Below are 22,045 nucleotides of genomic sequence, written 5' to 3'. Positions count from 1 at the left end.
GGTATCACCTTATATCTGTCAAAATGGCTAAAATCAAAAACATAAGAAACAAGTGTTGGCAAGCATGTGGAAAAAAAGAACCCTCATGCACTGTTGGTGGAATATCAACTGGTATAGTCACTATGGAAAACAGTATAGAAGTTCCTCAAAAAACTGAAAATATAACTACCCTAGGATCCAATAATTGCGCTACTGGGTACTTACTCAAAAAATTAAAAAAAAAACACTAATTCAAATGGATACATGTACCCCTATGTTTATAGCAGCACTATTTACAATAGCCAAACTATGGAGGTAGTCCCAATGCTCATCAATAGGATAGATGAATGGATAAAGAAGATGTGGTGTGTGTGTGTGTGTGTGTAATATATAATATTCCATTGTGATACACAATAGAATATTATTCAGCCACAAAAAAGGATGAAATTTTGCCGTTTGCAACAATATGGGTGGAGCTAGAGAATACAATACTAAGTGAAATGAGTCAAAGAAGGACAAATAATATGATTTCACTTATATGTGGAATTTAAGAAACAAAACAAACAAGCAAAGGAAAAATAAAAAGAGAGAGGAAGAGGCAAACCAAGAAAGAGACCCTTAACTATAGGGAACAAACTGGAGGCTACCAGAAGGGAGGTGGGTGGGGGTGGATGAAATGGGCGAAGGAGATTAAGAGTACACTTATCATGATGAGCACTGCGTAATGCATAGAATTGCTGAATCACTATATTGTACACGTGAAGCTAATATAACACTGTATGCTAACTATACTGGAGCCAAAACAAAAAGCTTAATAAAAAAAAAATGCAAGCCAAAATTTAAAAACTGAAGTTTATACATATCCAAATTATACGTGCCAGTCAGGAACTGAAATGCAAATAATTATAGCTATAATAGTTATTCCTGTCAATTGAGGTCCTTTTGAAAACATGACCTTAAATAAACCAGGATTATTTGAATGTGTTTATTCAAGCTATTACTGTAAATTACTCTGTGTAGAGCTACAGCTAATGATTAATAGTTTTTTTTTTCTTGGGCTGTAACACCTAATTCAATAGTTTGCAAAGATTTTCTAGCAGGCTCTCATTTTATTAAATAATGTGCAAATGCCCAACAAATAGAAGAGATCAAAACTAAAGCACCCTCTTTGAAGTAGGAGACTGAATCCTGAGTTCCTGCTTGTTCCACAGATCACGCCCTCTCTCAGACAAAAGTCTCTCCATCAATGAATGGTTCCTTTCCCACTGAGCAACATCCTCTATTTTCTGGTTTCTAACCACCACCACCACCCTCACTTTTTCACAACACAGCTTTCTCTACTGGCTGTGGCCATAGTTCTACCCACAGCTTATCACCCTTACTGTAGTCTTGCCTTTGCCCTTACCACTCCCCGCAAAACCCCTAAACTTGGTAATCACTGTCTATCTGCAAATCCAAGGGATATTCTCCTTTGGGATTCTCTCATACACCACTCTTGGGAATCCAGAGGGATATCCTATCTGCAGATCCAAGGGATAGCCTTCAATTCTTTCCATTGAGTCATGAAATCACCTTATGAAAATGACAATTCTCAAAACTTGGCCTTTCTACGGTACGGAATGCTGTTGACCTTGGAAAAGCATTGTGTTGTTTCTCAGAAACTTTCTCATGTCTGACACTATTTTCTCTTGGCTTTCCTTCTTCTACCTCCTCTCTACTTACTCCTTCCAAGTCTCTCCCAAGGCTTCTTCTTTCTGTGTCTACCCCATAAATGTTGTCAGTCCTCAAAGTCTTGCTCAGCACTTTGTCAGCTTTACACCCATTACCACCCAGATGCTGATGACTCTGTGCCTCTTCACCAGGCAGGACTCTCTCCTGAGGCTCCTTTTATAAAAATTTTTAAAAGATTTTATCTATCTATCTATCTATCTATCTATCTATCTATCTATCTATACAAAGAAAGGCAGAGACATAGGCAGGGGGAAAAGCAGGCTCCCCATGGGATGTGGGATTCCATTTCAGGACCCTGAGATCACAACCTGAGCCAGAGGCAGACGCTCAACCACTGAGCCACCAAAGTGTCCCTCTCCTGAGGCTCCTAAAACATATTTTGGGTCACATACTAGACATGGCAGCCTTATAGCCTCAAAAGCAACTAGAACTCAACATACTCAAAACTAGATTATTTACTTCCCCTTCTTTGCAAATTCTTCCCTATGTCTTCCCTAATCATGCAGATGCTATTGTAGGTTGAATTGTGCTCCCTAAATATGTCTTAAAGTACTAACTCTTGGTACCTGTGAATGTAATCTTATTTGGAAATAGGGTCTTTGATATAATCAAGATGAGGCTATACTTGATTAGGATGGGCCCTAATCCAATATGACTAGTGTCCTGATAAGAAGAGGAAACACAGACACAAAATAGACACACAGGAAGAATGCCAATATGATGACAGACGCAGAGTTTGGAGTGATTTGTCTACACCTATGCCAGTTCCCAGGTCTGTCCTGTTCTCTTGGGCTCTCATCAGCTTGCTCAATGGAAAGTTCCATTTCTTAACACTGACAGCTGTCTAGCCACTTCATCCTGGATTCCCTCATGGAAGCCTTGGTGAAAGCTATAGGCATTTCTGCACCTAGGCCTCTGCCAACTGTTTTATCCACTGGTAACATACCACTGATCCCACAACACTTCCAGTGGGTTGAATAATACAACCCAGAAGTATGGAGAAATTAAGGCCTATTGGGTAGACATCTTTGACCAATGAGAGACAGGAGATTAATTCTTCGCCCTTGTCCCCCAGTGGACTTTAATACACAGAGGTTTCTCAAGATCTGTCCAGAGACATCCCACATGACCAAGTAATTGGCTGTTTCCTAGTGAAGCTCTGACCAGTTTAGTAACACAACATACTGTATTTACTGTCCTTCTTTCCTGTCCTTGTTTTTTGATTTTCCACACTCTTGATGCCTTGCGATTACCACCTCCCATTCCTAATAAAGAGCTATCATTTATGCTCCATTTTCTATGGCACCCTGGCTAAGATAGGAAGCTGTTTAAATACTATTTTCCAAAAAAAAAAAAATCATGTTTCTCATCTAAAAGTAGAGCTAATGATGATCTTCTCATAAGACCACCAAAAGTATCATATGAGACAATGCCTGAAATAGTAAGTGCTCAAAAACTGTCACTTATCATTAATAATAAATACAAGGAGATCCATCACCACTTTTGTATTGCCCTCCCACTTTCATGGGGGAAGAGGGAATCAGAGAAGTATGCCTCTGATGTACCCTCTTTTTTAATTGTGTTCATTAAAAACCATTAGTACTATACCTCTGTCACAGAGGCACTACAGCTCATTTATGCAGAAAAGCCACTTATTAAAGCCCGTGAAGAGGCTAACAGAATCTCTGGGAGGATCCCAGGGTCAGGCGTGGGGGCTGTACAGTAAGGAACAATACCACTGACACAGGGCTACAGACATCAGGATCCCAACATCACAATCTTCCACCACCACCTCTGCCCTTGCTCCAAGTTGGACTCTGCCCAGTACATGCCCTCTCCCATTTTCATTTGCAAGTGTAACTCTTGCTGAGGTTATCTGAATGATGGAGTCTGAGCTACATGGTAGCCACTTGCTACAGCATCAAGGAAGGCTAAGAAAACACATTTTTCTGGTGACTTGTTTAAGGAAAGGATATTCATCAGGTGGGAAATTCTCCAAATGTAGGACACATGTTCCAAAGTCATATGGACAGTCAGAAAATATGACAAATATCCAGTCTATATGTGTTTGAAGAATTGTCCCAAACCAAATAAAATAGAACTCCAAATAAAAAAACGAAAGACAGAAAAATAAAGAGGAATTGGGGGGAACAATCTACCTATAGAGGGAATTCTTATAGAGTGTATCTTGGGTCCCGTAGCCTATGTGCTCAGGCACGGCGGCGAGCACTAGCCATTTTGGGAGTTTACCTAACAGCTGCTGACGGGGGTCACAGTAAGACTCTGGGATACCTCAAGTTAAGTGGGCTAAATTCTTTGACTCTGAGTGATCTCTTGCCATGCCTCAGTCAACTCCATAGAGCAATTAAAACTCAAAGTGAATAGAAGCAAATTCCATCTCAGCTCAACAATATAACTTATGTTAGAAATGACAGAAGAGAACATTACCTGGTCAACAAGTATCTGAACATTAAGATGATAGGGTTTTTATCCTTATTAGAAAAGATGTAAGAAAAAATGGAAATGGAAATATTAAAATAAGAAAACAAATTGCTTCTATCAAGTATATCCATCCATTGGACCACTAATTAATCTTATTATCAAACACAGAATCCTTAAATTACATTCTATTTTTTCTATGTTACAAATACATAAAATAAGTCACCAAGGACTTTAAGTTTTTCCTTTGAAATTTATATACTGGGCAGCCCCAGTGGTGCAGAAGTTTAGCGCTGCCTGCAGCCCAGGGTGTGATCCTGGAGACCCGGGATCAAGTCCCACGTCGGGCTCCCTGCATAGGGCCTGCTTCTCCCTCTCCCTGTGTCTCTGCCTCTCTCTCTCTCTCTCTCTCTCTCTCTCTGTCTCTATGAATAAATAGATAAAAATCTTTAAAAAAAGAAATTTATATACTACCTTCTCTTTTTATTTGTTTAAAGATTTTATTTATTTATTTGAGAGAGAAAGAGAAATCATGAGTGGGAGGGAGGGGCAGAGCCAGAGGGAGAGGGACTGGGAGAAGCAGACTCCTTACTGAGCATAAAGCTCGACTTAGGGCTTGAGTCCAGAATCCTGAGATCATGACCTGAGCTGATGGTAGATGCTTAACCAAATGAGCCATCCAGGCACCCCTAACTCCTCCTTTTAAAAATACTTTATTTTTTTAGAGTACTTTTAGTTTCGCAACAAAATTGAATGGAAGGTATGGAGAATTCTTATTAATCTCCTTCCCCCACATCCCCTTTCTCTGTCATTCCCATTAACAGCAGGTCCAAGTCAGCTCTCATCTGGATTGTCACAAAGGCTTACTCCTTTAAGTTCTTTCATTCATTCATTCATTCATTCATTCATTCACTGAACAAGTATTTACTGAGCACCTACTATGTGCCAAGTCCTCTTTTTCAGAGTTTTGCTATAAAAGAAAAGAGGAAAGCAAGGATATTTTCTGTCAAGCCTACCAGTTTCCTTATATTCCTATTAGGTCATGTGAAATAAACACTGAAACAAATTCAGTCAAATCTAATTTCTAAAAAATATTCTAAGAGGGCAGCCCAGGTGGCTCAGTGGTGTAGCGCCACCTTCAGCCCAGGGTGTAATCCTGGAGACCCAGGATGGAGTCCCACGTCAGGTTCCCTGCATGGAGCCTGCTTCTCCCTCTGCCTGTGTCTCTGCCTCTCTCTCTCTCTCTCTCTCTCTCTCTCTGTCTCTCATGAGTAAATAAATAAAATCTTTAAAAAAAAAAAACTACTCAGTAAAAAAGCATTCAGTTAAGACTGATTTAGTTTAAACTCTGACATTGATACACATAAAGGTCTAAGAACTTCTAGTTAGTTATTCTTATTTTTTTTAGTTATTCTTATTATAATGGCCATAAAAAAACTCCATGGTGAAAATGAAAATTCCTTTTAGAAAATTAGAAATTATGAATATCCCCAATGAATATCCCCAGTTACTGGATTTTCCACATATTGATAATTATTTTGTGTGAAAACTTCTTTGTCTTCTTATTTATAATTGATTTTCAGCCCATTTTACATGCCCTGTGTCATATGAATTAGGGAGTAGCTAGAAATAACTTTTAATGTCTTAAAAAAGGAGACTGGTTGACTAATTTATGATTTATCCAGATAACAGAACACAATATGGATAAAAAACTAAAAGAACAAAAGGAGCATTCACTATCCGTGCACAGGTGTGGGTGTGGGTGTGTATGTCTGTGTATTTGCATAGAGAAGGATTTGAAATTGAGATACAAAGTTGTTTTTTGTGAGTTTTGTCCCATCGCTGGGTAAGTAGGATTATGAATGTTCCTAATAGGGTTTTTTCCATTATTTTCTGCAATGAGAATATATTCCTTTTATAATAAGGAAACAATAGAAGAAAATTTAATGAAGTTTTACTTCTGGCAGACTTAGGGGTTTTGTTGTTCTTTGTTTTATCTCTATTCATCTTCCTTTCATTTTTAATTCACTTTTTGTTCGTGATGCCAGATTTGGCAGTATTTTCAAATATTTCTGTTTTTAAGATCATAATATACATACACTATTGGTAACCTGTCCTTCCAGTTAAAAATATACTGTGTGTATGCTTCTAAGACCACTATTCTAGTGGTCTATAATACCACTTACCATAATTTACCTAGCTGACCTAACTAGCATCCCATTTCACTGTACAATACCCACAATAGCTGAAAATAATCTAGAAATAAAATATCAAATACACAGGGGATAAAAAAATTTAAAATAAGGCAGAAATGTTTATGTATCTAAAAACGATTCTGAAAATTAAAATTTTCAGATCACTGATTTTAAAAATCAGTAACCAGAAATATTCATTTATAGTAATTTCATTATTTGTTTACATTGTCAGCACAACCAATGTGTTTTTAATCAAATTCTTTGCAAATTGCCTGAAACTCAACTAATATAGGAAAATTCTAGAATTCATAGTGAGGTTAACTGTGGGGAAGGAGGAAGGGAAGGCAGACTGGGAAATCTTTTAGGGATATTTACGATTTTAATTTGCTCCATCAGTAAATGAAGTCAGTAAATGAAATGAAGTAAAATCAGCCCTTATATGGAGGAAATGCACATATTTGAGCCAAAAATGCAGCATTAAAATTGTACTTTAAAAAAGGAACTTAAAAAAAAAATAAAAAATAAATAAAAAAGGAACTTAGATTCCTCCTCATCAGATGAATTCATGTGACTTTTCCTAAGGCATTAGAAAAGGTTTAGAATGGGCAGTTTTTTGTGGGATATCTAGAAGCCTGAACTGAAGGTTTAGAACCATGAGAAAAGAAGGAAGAAATTTAGAAGAAAAGACTTAGAAACTTTCACTAGATGAGAACTATTAAATGGTAGGTAGTGATCTGCTACTTTGCACAGCCACTAAAGTCCAAAAAAGAATTTCAAGTCATAAGAAAAGGACTTCAATTAGACATAAGAACGTTTTTGGACTTTTGGCTTTCTGGTTATAGAAATTTTCAAAGGCCCAAAACAATGAAAAGAATTTATACATCACCTCCCTTGGAGACTTTTTCCCCCCTAACCTGTCATGAAGATGGTGAAAAATGAACCAGATAAACACTTGTTAAGTCTTTGCTTCAAGAAAGAACACAAATTAAGTGTTCTTTTTCAGGTTTCTCTAATCCTACTGCTTTATGCTATCTATTAGGAAGACCATAATGAGAACCAATTAACTGTAAATACAGTGAGGAGTCTGGGCAATTAAACAAATGGATTACATTCACCCAGTGATTATATTCTAGCCATCAAATTATCAAGCACTGCCTACTTTGAGTCACAAACAGAAATTAAATTCAGATCCAACAGCCTTGAAATTTCTCATTGTACATCGACTGCCATTTGCTTGTCTCTAATGATGTTTAAAAAAAATAGCTAGCATATCGGTTGACATCACACATTTTGTATTTGTATTCAAGCCAAATATCACCAGCTTTTAAAATTCAAGTACATAACTAAATAAAGTAATTATGATAATTTTGCAAAGAAGGATAATACAATCACTCAATCTTAGTATATAATTATACAAATGCTTTCCTCTAAATATAAAATCACATAAAAATATATAGTCTTGCTCCTTAACAAAAGACTGATTTTTAAAAAGCAGTCAAGCAACTTCCAAGTAAACTTCAGACAGCCTTTATATGAACTGGTAGACATACTCACAGAGAGAAGATTCTAATTCGTTCCTGATTTTTAGTTATTACTTTCACATCTATTTTCAAATGATCATTACGTCAACTGCATCCCATTACCATCTTATTTATGAATCCAGAACTGTAGGGAGGGTAGAAAGTCTCTCACGGTGAGATTGTGAGGAAAAAACAAATTCTCACCCCCATCTAACTATGAGGAAAATCCAAAACCAGTTGTCAGGGACTTCTTTAATGACTTCCTACTATTGACATGGAAGACTGTGTCCAGAAAGAGTTGGGAAATTTTTAGATTTGTTCAAAGAACAGAAGAGGATCAGACACACTTCTGCTCAGCTTGCACAAAGACTTTGAGCTAACACTGCAAGTGTATTTCTCATGCAGTGTGAGCTCACAGGAAATGAAGTGAAAATGTCAGAACATTTTCCCGTATTAGACAAAGCAGGTGCTATAGGTATCTTCCCTACTCCCCTTCACCCTTACTTCTTCAGCACATGCTGGCCTGAGTTCCAATCATTTGCATGTTTCTCTGAAGATTTTTCGTAATTGCTTGGACTTTCTCTGCCTGCAGCACAATAGGCCTGAAGTGTCAGTTAACTTGCGTATCCCAGGAACAGACCTTAACCAATGGTGGGTATGACCTGGCATGATCACTCTTCTCTCCTTTTGGGTGGGATCATTGAGTTATACATTTAAACCAACTCCAGCAGACTTGAGGTCCAATCACCGAGAGTGGTGAATTGCCCCAAGAAATTCTTTCTCTGTTGTCTTCCCTTCCTTGTCTCTCTTCCTCACTCCACTATTCCCATTTCCTAGGATCCTCTCTGGAACAAATGACTTTCACATGAACCCTTGTCCCAGAGAGTGCAGTGGGGGCAACCTGAACTAGGAGTCAAGTGAAAGAAAGATATGCAGCAAGGTTAGGCAACCAGATGAATTATTGATAGGCTTCTGTACACACTAGAAGAGCAAAGCTGCAGGTGAGTCTTAAGGAAAATGGAATCTAGGGTCTGGACATTGCCAGAACTTTTCCTCTTACTGTCTCCAAGTGTTGGCCTCCTTCTCAGGTGGATATCCACCACGACTACCAACATGGCCACCAAACATTTATGCGCCTTTCATGTCCCAGCTTCCTTTCTTTACCGAGCAGTTCCAGCTAAACACATTGTCAGGAAAGAATTCCAATTGGATCAGCTTCAATGAAGAGAAAACTCCCACTCCTGCTATCTTCCCAACAGGAGTGGGAATGCTAGAATTGACCTACCTTGGGAGAAACACCAAGTCTGGGCAGCCCAAACAGGCCAGAGAGGCAAGATCTCTATGCAATGGGACTTAACTAAACCACTTGGCATAGTACCTGAAGTGGAATGGGGGGAGGAAATATTTTCCTAAATATTAGGAAATAAAGCTGTTGCTCTCAGCTAATATATTCTGGATCCTTGCTATACTCCAAATGCTAGTGCAATCTACTTATCTCTATTTTTCTATCTACCTATATATCTATCATCTATCTTTTCAATCCTCACCACAACCTTATGCATATAAGGAAGTATCACTATCACTACCAGCTCTGCCATTTCCGATAAAGAAAATGAGACCCAGAAATAGTAAGTTAGGAAGGTGTAGAGCCAGGAGGAAACCTCGGCTGTCCAGCCTAGAGTCTGTACTACATTCTATTGGCTACTTTTTTTTAAGATTTTATTTATTTATTCATGAGACAGAGAGGCAGAGACACAGGCCGAGGGAGAAGCAGGCTCCATGCAGGGAACCTGACCTGGGACTCCATCCCGGGTCTCCAGGATCACACCCTGAGTCAAAGGCAGATGTTCAACCACTGAGCCGTCCAGGCTTCCCTCTATTGGCTCCTTAGAGAGGACAGCCCTGCAAGCAAACCCAGTGACATCTCATTACTAACTACTCTCACTGCTACGATTTGGACCACAGTTTACAAAGTTTATAGATGAAGCAGGCTTTGTTATAAAAATTGGAGATAAATTTAAATTTAATAAGGTATGGTGATCTGGGTAGACTGAGAGGCAAACGCTTTATGGGAAATAGATAAGGTTTTCTTGAAACCCTAGAACACTAAAACGAGATTAGGTAATATATATAAATCTTCAGAATTAACCCATCAAATGTGTGGATCCTGCAAATATTTCTTTCTGTGAAAATGAGGTTTTGAAATGGTTGTTACCAATATGTATCAAAGTTCCTTATAGTTCACATATTCAAAATTTTATTTTGTCATTTGATTATAGATCATAATGTTGCCACAGATTGGCAGTTCATTGTTTTGTTGTTATGTGTATTTTTTTGAAAATTCCTTCCATAAAGGGCAGCTTGAATTTCAAAATACTGGACTTGTAACTATCATCCTACTATTTTAGAGAAAACAATATCTGCCACTTCAAAAGAGGTTTTCTTTTACTGGCATTGTGCTATCCTAGGATTCTTATGAGCATTCCAAAATGCTAAGATTAAAAATTAATAATTAATATCAAGTTTAAAATGTAATAATACTACAGAGTAATATCAACTAAATAAGTTATGAAATAAATTGATGTAAAGGGCTATATAATTAGTACATAAGACAGATTGAATGTAGCACTGCAAAATAACTAAAATGTTCCTTTAATTACTCTACCTCTGATCTCACAATTTGACCTTCATCTTTCCCCACTGTTTAAATCCTCTCACTTCTCCCACAGTTTCCTTTCTTTATATACCCTCATCACTGTTCTCTTTTCTCTTCTTCTCTTCTGACCTTTGATCAGTCAGCCAGACTTGCTTCCAAGCAAGTCCTGTCATAGCCTCTGAATGGGAGGAAAATATAAGTCATTTTGTATAAACCCTGCACAGTGTATAGACCATGGCACAATCATTACACAGAAGAGTATATAGTGCCTACTCCATGCCTGTGGGCCTGTCCCTCAAGTTCTGCAGCACTGGCTGGTCCCCATTCTCCCCACAGCTTTCTATCCGTTCCTAGGGACTTTCTCTGTGCACCTGCCAGAGAGGCTCATATAAGCACTGGGTGGCTTACTAATCCCTGATCATTCTATTCCTGTGTGTGTATGTGTCTCCCCAAATTAAGTTGAATTCTCCTCATGGGAAAGAACTGCATGATCTGCTCCTGACAAGTGCTGAGGTATTTACATAAGAAACAGGTGAACTGATGAACAGTTTCATTCTGCAGATCTTCTGAAATATAGTATTTCCACTAAGTGACTGCCAGGCTGAGATACCCAGTAGCTCCAAAAAGCCAAGAGGAAAATTCCAGCTCTCCCACTATTCCAACATAAATCCCAACCCAGCCAAATCACAGCTCCTGCTCTCCTCTAAATATGCTGAATCTGTTAAGAATTAAACTGAAGAAGGATTTCATTTTCACAAACTGGAGATGTACCAGTGCTTGAAGTACAGAGAAATAAATTGCCTTGTATTATATGGAGGAAATAAAGGCATTGACCATGCCATGGCAGTAGTGTGGACCTATTCTACTAATGCCCCATCCTCAGGGATGCTGAGCCAAACCTTGGACTTGAAGTCTTAGCTATGGATTTAGTGCCTCCTAGCTCCTCCTAATCCACCCTTCAATAAACAATGGCATTCCTTTGAGTATTTCTCCTACAAAGTGAGCACAATGTTAAGCTTCTCTGCAGATGGCGCTAGAGAAACATTGCAGGAGGAAGAAGATTCCTGCAATTTTCAGCATGGGACAGTATAAGTGTGAGATGATTCAGGGGAGGCCTCTTGGAATGCCACTCTATCACAGTCACATAAACAAAAGGCTACCTGGAACAGATTCAAGGGGTCCTCGTCAAGAATCAACACTCACTGTAAGATATGTGGGGCTGTCTTGGACCTTCTGGACAAGACAATACTTCAGTTGAATGTATCCACATAAGTGAGCCCAATGGAACCAACAGAGGAACTTCATAGCACATTCATATAAACTGCTGTTAAGTAATTAAATTTGGGGATGATCTGTTCTATAATAGTAGATAACCAAAGCATACATTTTCTCATCATCAAATAAATCATCTAATTACTTAATTACTCAATAAGTTAATTTGTGTTTAAGAACAGGAGGGCATTTCTTTTGGTCAAACCACCCCTCTCTCAGAAAAACATATTAAAGTAAGACATCTGATCATGCTGTAATCCCTCTCATATCTACTTCCAATAGGAAAGGTGGAGTATTCAACGTAATGACTTGCATATCAAATGTTTAAAGAGGCAAACTAGACAAATAACTCAGGCAAATGTAGAGAAAGACATCCATTGCTTACAGACCCATGTTTACTTGTTAAAATAAGGACTATAAAAAAAGGTAAGGAAAAGGAGCTGTAGAAATTGAAGATATGTGACTTGGAATTACCCGTCGATAAAGAAGGACTTCCACTGACAAAATCATCATCAGAGAACTCCCGTCCTTGCTGTTTGTGCTGCCGAGGAGTTCAGAACAAATTAGACTGAAAAATCCATAATGTACATCACATTATGTATCTATATTCAAACTCCTAATCTAGGTTAGGCCAAGTGTTTCACATTGCCAGACACATGCAAAATGAAAACTAGCCATATCCTGTGTCCTAAAATGTATTGGTCCCCATTCATACATTTCCTGTGATGTCAGTAGAATCAAAGACACTATAGGTTTATATAAAAAACTATAGATGTTCTTAACTTGACCTTTTTTTCTTTCTTAGAAACACCACAACTTTTCAGTTAGAATTCAGAATGTCTCTGGACATTAAGTCTGTTATCAGTATCCAAAACTTATCTAAAATTGTTTCAAGAGTGTTGAATAATGAGAAAACACCTGTGAAAATTAGAAAAAAAATATAAAACAAGAATTTTTAATATTCAATTCAAAATAAAACTTGTCAAACATATATATGATGAAGGCTACCTAGAAGGTATGTATTTTAAAGAACAAATCACAATGTTCCTAAAGTAGACAACAGTCAAAGTACAATAATTCTCATTCTTGACACAGGAGTTCAGTCTACCAGTGACTGACCCGTTGTTAGCAGGCAGCACAGCAGAGAGATTAAGAACATACACTCTTGCAGTCAGGCTGTCTGAATTTAAATCCGAGGCTTTTCCACTTCCTGGCTGTAACACTGGGCAGGATCATTTAACCTCCCCAAAGATTACTGAAGAGAGTCACACCTATTTTAAAAGAGGTTGGAAGATCAAATGGCTTAACATTTGCAGAACACTTAAAACGGTGTCTGCCACTGAGTAAACTCCATTCGTGTGTTAGATAAATAAAATTAAACAAAAATATGTGGTTGGCAAGATAATGATAGACATTATGGGGTGGAACATTATTAGTAGATCTCTCTAGTAGTTTCTATTTTGTAGCTTCCATTCAAATTCATGAGGTCATGTGGCCTAATCCACTGAGTCTTAAGATGTATTTAGAGTTCAATTTGTGTAAATAAATCTTTTTTTGTAAGATTTTATTTATTCATGAGAGACCCAGAGAGAGGAGAGACATAGGCAAAGGGAGAAGGCTACCTGTGGGAAGCCGAGTGCAGGACTCAATCCCAGGACCTGGGGATCACGACCTAAGCCAAAGGCAGACACTCAACCACTGAGCCACCCAGGCACCCCTGTGTAAATAAATCTTGAATTTGTTCAAAATCCACTCCTACTTCACCTAAGCAGATAATAAAACAGTTCTCTCACTCTATCTCTCCCACTCTCCCTTCCTTGTGTGTGTGTGTGTGTGTGTGTGTGTGTGTGTATGTGTATTTATAGAGCCTTGGAGGGTCTGTGGACAGAAAGGGAAGGGGTGATATTATATATCATCCAGGTATATCTTATCCTGCTAGGCCACAGAGAAGCCATAAATAAGTGTAATTACAGGTAAAAGCATCCCCATATCCCACCTGCTCAAGGCCCCTCTATGGAAATTTCTGTTCCTCCAGGTTCTCTGTCTTTGCATGCTAAACATATACTCCTTCCTTTTCACACTCACCAGCTGCTAGAAAAATCCTGGCCCCTCCTAGTAACCAAAGAAGCCACTCAGGGACCAAACATAGAGATGGAGAGGGAGAACGAACTATAAATAAACACAGCATAAGTAATTCTTCTCCATTATAATTATTAAGAAATGAATCTGATTCTTAGATACAATACAATCTATAATTCAAATGAGCATGATCCTTTCAAAATTTTAGACTCACATTAGCAAATACCAACCACTGTGATCTAATGAGTGCTTACCATATGTGAGCCAGGCATTGTTCCAAGCACTCAATATGTACCACTGCACTTATCTGACAACAATTCTAGAAGGTGGGCCCTATTAATAATCTCAGATTACAGATGAGGAAATTGAGGCACAGAGAAATTCAATAATTTATAATCCTCAACAGTAGACCCAAAACTTAAACCCAGGCAGTCTGATTCCAGAGCCTATGCTCTTAATAATGACCCTACCAATCTACCTGTTAATATCACATCCTTTTTCCAATTATGCTCTATTCTTTAAAATTCCTCCTTAGAAATTTTCCTCAGGACCAATTTGTCAATTGTGGGAGAATACCTGTCTCAGTAACATGTAATCATTCCACATTTTATTTTTTTTAAATGATAATATCCTATATGATTCCATTATTCACTATTCTGGTAACTATGAAAGATATAAAGTAAATAAATAGGAAAAATACAGCAGACCGTGTCACCAAGATATTGATCCAAAATAAAAATGTTCCCTTTAGGTTTCGTGAAGACAAAAGTCAGAAAAATTCAAAGAGGGACACCTGGGTGGCTCAGTAGTTGAGCATCTACCTTTGGCTCAGGGCGTGATCCTAGAGTCCTGGGAATAAGTCCTGCATCGGGTTCCCTACAGGGAGCCTGCTTCTCTTTCTGCCTATGTCTCTGCCTTTCTGTGTGTCTCTCATGAATAAATAAATAAATAAAATCTTTTTAAAAAGGAAAAATTCAGAGATATGCTCAGCTTCAGACCCTGATAAAAACACACATGGATTTTTCATTATACTAAAATATAGAATGTGGAATATTCATATAATGGAATATTATTTAGCCATTAAGAAGAAGAAAACCCTGCCATTTGCAAACAACATAGATGAGCTAGGGGATATTATGCTAAGTAAAATAAGTCACACAAAGAAAAAAAAATGATTTCATAGAAACAGAGCAGAGTGATGACTGCCCAGGGTTAGGGGGAGGGAGAGATGGGGAGATGGAGATCAAAGGACACAAACTTTCAGTTATAAGAAAAGAGTTCCTCATATCTAAGGTACAGCAAGGTGCCTGCAATTAATAATATGGCTTTGTGTGCTTAAAAGTTGCTGAGGGTAGATCTTCTTGCACTGTTGCAAGAACACAAAAGAAAAAAGTTAACTATGTAGATGAATGTGTTAATATCCTGACCTCAATAATCATCCCACAATGTATATATGAATCAAATCGTTGTGTGGTGTATTTTAAATATGTACATTTGCCCATTTTTCCCAATTACTTAATAAAGTTTAAAGATGGCATTTTCAGACAAACAAAAAAGCCCAGAATGACTCATTTTCACTTTTTTAAAAAACTTGTTTTCACTTTAATAATTCAAAATATTTATTAGAATTCTGTCAGTGTGCTCCTTCAGGCCCCAGGGAAACAACAGTGAACAGAACAGAGGAGAGCCCTACAGACATGGAGTCTGTGTATTAGTGGGAGAGATATACACAAACCGATGAAGATGTAACATAGTGTCAGAGAGAGGCAGGTGCTATGGAAATATAAAGCAAGAGAAAGGGATAGAGTCTGAGGAGGCTGCTGTTTGGGGCAGATGATCAGGGAACCTCCCTCCAGAAGTGGCATGAAAGCAGATACCAGGGGCGCCTGGGCGGCTCAATCTGTTAAGCATCTGCCTTAAGCTCAGGTCATGATCCTGGGGTCCCAGGATGGAGCCCTGAGTTGGGTTCTCTGCTCAGTGGGAGTCTGCTTCTGTCCCCCCTTCTCCCCCTTCCTGCTCTCTCACTCATTCACTCTCACTCACTCTCTCTCTCTCTCAAATAAATAAATAAATAAATAAATAAATAAATAAATAAATAAAAATTTTAAAAGATTTTATTTATATATTCATGAGAGACACAGAGAGAGAGGCCGACACAGGCAGAGGGAGAAGCAAGCTTCCTACAGGGAGTCCGATGTGGGATTCGATCCCCAGACGCAGATCACGCCCTGAGCTGAAGGCAGCCGCTCAACTGCTGAGCTACCCAGACGTCCCCATAAATAAATAAAATCTCAATAAAAACAGTAAAGCAGATGCCATACGGAAGTAAGGAAAGTAAGGAAACTCTATTGATAGCTGGAGAAAGAGAAATCATGCAGGAACATTTTGAAGACCTGAAGAAACAGCAAAGGGGGAAAGTGATGGATTAAAAGTTTGTTATAGTCAAAAGAGGCAATTTTCTTTTTTTTTTCAAAGACTTTATTTATTTATTTTTATGAGAGAGACAGAGAGAGGCAGAGACACAGGCAGAGAGAGAAGCAGGCTCCATGCAGGGAGCCCGACATGGAACTTGATCCCAGGTCTCCAGGATCATACCCTGGGCTGAAGGCAGCGCTAAACCGCTGAGCCACCCAGGCTGCCCAAAAGAAGCAATTTTCTTTATAGTTCATTGTGTCAGGTACTGTTTGTAATCATGTAAGTATTAGATCATTCATATAGTAAATACTTCTTGTGAACCTGTAAAATACCTCAGCTCAGTGCTGAGAATAATGATGCACAAAATCATCTGAGCATAACAAAAATAAATGAAAAGTTCCACCAAATGAAAGAAAAGTGCACGGAGTCTGTAGATCAGGGGAAATAAGTGTTGGCTAGGGGATTTCACCTGAGGAGACTACACTCCAGCTGAGTGGTAGAGGATGAGAAAGTTAACCAGATGGCCAGTGGGAAAAAAGAGTATTCCAGGCAGAGGGAGTAGCAGCATGTGCCAAAGCCATGTGGTCAGTGGGAACACAGATGCGACAGCTAGAAACCAATAAAGTAAGGTCAGGGCTAAAGTAAAAACAATGACTTGGCAGGGGCTACAGCATGCAGGGTTGCAGGCTTGTAGCACACTGAGGACTTGGTCTTTAAATAATGAGCAACTGGAAGCTCCTGAAGTGTTTTAAGCCATTTAAGAGTTCTGAGTTTATTACAGCATTTTTAAGAATGTAAGAGGTAGGGACACCTGGGTGGCTCAGGAGTTGAGTATCTGCCTTCGGCTCAGGGTGTGATCCTGGAGTCCCCGGACTGAGTCCCACATCAGGCTCTCTGCATGAAGCCTGCTTCTCCCTCTGCCTATGTCTCTGTCTCTCTCTCTGTGTTTCTCATGAATAAATAAATAAAATAATCTTTCCAAAAAAAAAAAAAAAGAATGTAAGAGGTTCAATCAATGGTTGGGATTGCTTCACTTTATCTCTGCTTATCCAAGTTTACCTACAGGTTTATTTTGATCCATCCAGTGGAAACTGCCCCAGCTTTGCTTTAAATTATCTAATGTCATAATGTGAATGGGATTACACTAAGCAATAGAGTCTCAAAGAATTCCCATTCCAGGATTCGTCAAAGTTTTCCATTCATATGAGCTCATACTTGCTTACTATCCAGAAATCACAAATAAGTGTTCCATGAAGAATGAGCCTAAAATGTTTCTCAGAGCTTCAAACTCTAAAATCTGCTCTGAAAACACAGTTGAAGATAGTGTGCAGACTTGGACTCTGGAATTAAAGTAAGACATACAAATAAAAAACGGAACCAAGGACCATAATTGGAGATAATTTTCCATGAGAAGGATAACAATGACCTGCCTCATAATGAATCAAATCAGAGGAAGGAAAGGAGCTTTTATTGACCTTCTATTCTAACACAATCAGTCCAGTGTGCACAAACCATTTATCTAACAGCTGAAATACAGAATAAAGAATTCTCTGAGGTACTTCCTACAATAGTTGATCAAGAGAACTTTCTTCCATTAAGTAAGGAAATAGCCGAGGAACCAAGGCAAAAGGAAATAGCAAAAGACACGGGAACACCAGACTCATCAAATTCTTGGGTCCCTGGAGTGCAGGGACAGGCATTCAACGTGCACACTAATAGGCTCAGAGAAGCTCGGGATTATACAAAGATTACAGAATCTGGTGGGAAACACTTTGAGGATAGCTAAAAAAAAGGCAATTTAAAAAAAGGCAAGAGGTATGAGACCCAGAGCAAGTAAGGTCCATGAAATATATCTGCTTTATTTTTGTCCAATTAACAAACTCAGAAAACGAGAATATAGAAAATTCAAAAGGAACTGGACATGTCACTCAAATTATTACGGAATGTCTTAAATTTGGAATAATTAAAACTTAAGATAATAACTAGCCAACAGTGTCAGAACCTTAGTAGGAACCCTGACACTGTTCTGAACATTCTTGTAGGAAAGGAATTTTTTAAATGAGACTGTTATTTACAGAGACTTTCCATTCTCCCTTGAGAAGATTTATTCTGAATCCTATCCCCAGGACTCAACTGCACAACAACAGAGTAGATTAAAAAAGAAGATGGAAGTATCTAGATTGCTTGACCTGCTGAATAAGTTTTGGGAATATTTCCCTGAATCTGTTATGTCTACTGATGACTGTATCTGCTTGCTAATTTGAAAAGATTCAGACAAGTGAGATGTGATCAGCAAAAGGAGATTCCAATGGCCTAATAATTAATGGATTATGAAGGAACCCTCAAAGCATATTAAATAAGTTACAAGTGTTTCAATTCATCAAAATGTAAACACTCATTTACCCAAGAAGCAACCAACTTCATAAACATATGTCTAACTATATATGTCAGCATTTATTCATTCACACAATAAAATGTATCCAGCAGCACCTATTTTTTTTCCAGGTGCCAGGATATGTGTATTAGTACACACACACACACAAAAAACCTTTCTCTTGCTCTTGAATGCTTACAGGCAGACAAGAGAAAAACAGACATTTTTCAAGTAGGTACAGTAAGATATTTCAAGTGTCACAGTGAATAGCGAGTCTACTAGTTCATTCACAGATCCTTCAACAACAATTGCACATCTACTATGTGCCAAGGATCACTGCAATTTATGAGGAATGAAAGTAGTTCCCAGGATGGACAGAGTTACCTTAAAGATGATTTTTTGTTGTTATTTCAAACTCACATAATAATGTATACTTGTGTACATATGTATTATCTGGGTAATTGAGGAAAACATTAAATAAGCTCTTTTACCTATAGTCATCTTTCTTTTGCGAGTCAAGACACGAAACTAAAGCCCCAATCAGTTAGGTATGATGTTTGAGAATCATAAAATAATTGTTCTTACCAGGAATACAGGATTGTTCCAACAACAGACGTGAGTTTACTGTTTTCTTGTTTTTGCTTTGCCAGCCCAAAGTCAGCTATAATTCACAAAAAAATGCAATATTATTATTATCGTGGTTCCTTAGCTCTTGACATTCCATACAATAACTATTGAAGTTCACAACAGAAAGCTGTTTAACCTTCTGTCAAAACGCGCCATGTGCCAATCTTCCACACCATTCTCAGTCTTAATTAATAACATACATACTACAGGCTGTTATGCTATATATTTTGAGATAATAAGATTTAGCACTAAAAAACTAAAATAAGTCTTGCTGACTAAACAGTAGGGCAAAGTACTTATTGAACTAGTGATTCTACTTTTTAGGTCAACTTTATAATTTTCAAATAAATAAAATGAATCCGACATTTTAGCATATGCCAGGCATCATCTCAGCGGGACAGAAAACAAAAGAAACTAAAATAAGGTAAGCCTAAATAACCACCACGGAGACCTGAAATCTGATACTAAACAGCATCTAATTTTACTAAGTCACAGTAAATAATGATATTCAGAATCATCTAAAATATTTACATACCAACAAAGGATTTTGATTTTTAACTTAGAACACCAAATATTTATGTTGAACATGACACTACCTGTACTTTTCAAAGCAATTTTAGATACTTCTCTTCTTTAAACCACTCAACAACTTAGGTCAAAGTGAGTGATGGAAACAGATATTCTTCATAGCCTCACTATGCAGACTTACCTACGCTTGGAGAGATTTAATTACCAGGATTATGCAAAAAGTGTGGAACCAGGGCAAGAATTTAAGGGACTATGCCTAATAAGATTTTGTGTTCACAATATCACTATGTACAGTGCACCAAATATTTAGGGAATTTCACTGCAGTGAGCCTTAATAAGAGTATTTGATAATGTATCTATACTATTATATCTTTCCGGTTGAAAATATTCCAAAGACTTCAAACCAATAGTAATTCACATTATTAATAAAAATACTCATTTACTAAACAACAACTTTGAAATAACACAAATTCAGCTGCTTACATGAATTGCCTAATTGAATACTACTAGCAATCCTGAAAGACAGGTATTATTATGGTTAGTGCAGCTTAGCACTTAAAAGCAAGAACTTGGGAACCAGCCTCCATTCAAATCCTTGCTCCATCATGTACTACCAGAGTAACTCTGAGCAAGTTATTTAATCTCCTTTTGCGGTAGTTTTCTTACCTCTAAAATAAGGATTATAATAGCCAATAGTTGTAAATAGTATGGTACAATAATAAAATCTGAGTCAGTTAACATTTGTAAATGCAGGATAATACAAGTTAAACAACTGATGGTATCATTATTCAGTCTTTGCAGTCACCCACTTTATAAATGATAAAAATTAAGGCTCAGTTTACTTAGAGTAACTTGCCCAAGGTCTTACAAGGAGAAATTAACAGTCAGATGTGAATCTGGCATTACTTAATTCTAAGGCCAAATCCTTATCAAATCCTTATCAAAACCTAGTACTCCTAACAAAGGAAAATGAGGCCCAGATCATTTCAATAACAAATTCTACCAAATATTTAAGGAATAAATATCAATTCTACAGAAACAATACCAAAAGATATAAGAGAACACTTCCCAACTCATTTTATAAAGCCAACATTACTCTGAGACCAAAGCCAAAGACATTAAAAGAAAAGGAAGGGCAGCCCCAGTGGCTCAGCGGTTTAGTGCCGCCTTCAGCCAGGGGTGGGATCCTGGAGACCGGGGATCAAGTCCCATGTCGGACTCCCTAAATGGAGCTTGCTTCTCCCTCTGCCTGTGCCTGTGCCTCTCTCTCTCTCACTCACTCTCTCTTTCTCTCTCTCTCTGTCTCTCGTGATTAAGAAATCTTTAAAAAAAAAAAAAAAAGGAAAATACAGAACATCCCCCATGAAGATAGATAGATTGATAGATAGATAGATAGATAGATAGATAGATAGATAGATAGATAAGCAAATAAAATCTAGACATAGATAAAAAGGATAATACATAAGGGTCATCATGCCAGAAATAGAAGGCTGATTCAACATTTAAAAGTCTATCAGTGCAGTTTACCAAATCAGTACATTAAGGAAGAAAATCATATGACCATATGTATGAAAAGGATTTGACAAAATTCAACATTTATTCTTTTCAGAAAAGTATAAATAGCTATGCATTTCCTTAACCTGATAAGAGGCATCTATAAAAAGCTACAATCAACTTTCTACTTAATGTAAATAGTTTTCCTTTAAGTTCAAAAACAAGGCTGACTGTCAATTAGATTTGTTGTGATGATCATTCCATAATATATACAAACATCAAATTATTATGTTTTACACCTAAAAGTAATACCATGGTATATGTCAATTATACCTATTAAAAAAAGAAAACAAGTAAGAGATGTGGCAATCTTGTTAATACATTGCTATATATGTTGAAGAGACCATCACATAAGTACATTGTTTATGTGCCCTTAATAACTGAATTTTTTAAATAAAGCAAAAACATTTGTTTCCTTTTTCCTTCTGAAGAAGATGAAGACAAAGAGGAAGAGGTTGGAGATGAAGGAGGAGGAGGAGGAGGAGGAAACACACTAGCCCAGTGGCAGAGAAACAAAAATCTAGGGATAATATGACAAAAGACAGGAAAGATCAATGGAGGGAAAATTATACAATTTTGTTACACAGTCATTAAAAAAGACTAAAATTAACAAAGAAAAAGTCCAAGCTCATGGATTGGAATTCTCAATATTACATAGATGCCATTCTTCCTAAAC

General features: G+C 37.6%; 1 protein-coding gene across 18 annotated transcripts in view; it reads right to left on the bottom strand.

Moving 5' to 3' along the window:
• NEK10 (NIMA related kinase 10) overlaps positions 1-22,045 on the bottom strand; it is a 227,458-nt gene that overhangs the window by 117,067 nt on the left and 88,346 nt on the right. For all 18 annotated transcript variants that reach the window (XM_026006386.2, XM_072726668.1, XM_026006380.2 and 15 more), the window contains one exon: positions 19,246-19,321. In XM_026006386.2, the coding sequence (XP_025862171.1) occupies positions 19,246-19,321 (76 nt within the window). The remainder of the gene's footprint in view (positions 1-19,245; positions 19,322-22,045) is intronic.

The sequence above is a fragment of the Vulpes vulpes genome, chromosome 11 (genome assembly GCF_048418805.1).
Source record: "Vulpes vulpes isolate BD-2025 chromosome 11, VulVul3, whole genome shotgun sequence".
NCBI lineage: Eukaryota > Metazoa > Chordata > Mammalia > Carnivora > Canidae > Vulpes > Vulpes vulpes.
This window is presented reverse-complemented; position numbering and strand designations above follow the sequence as displayed.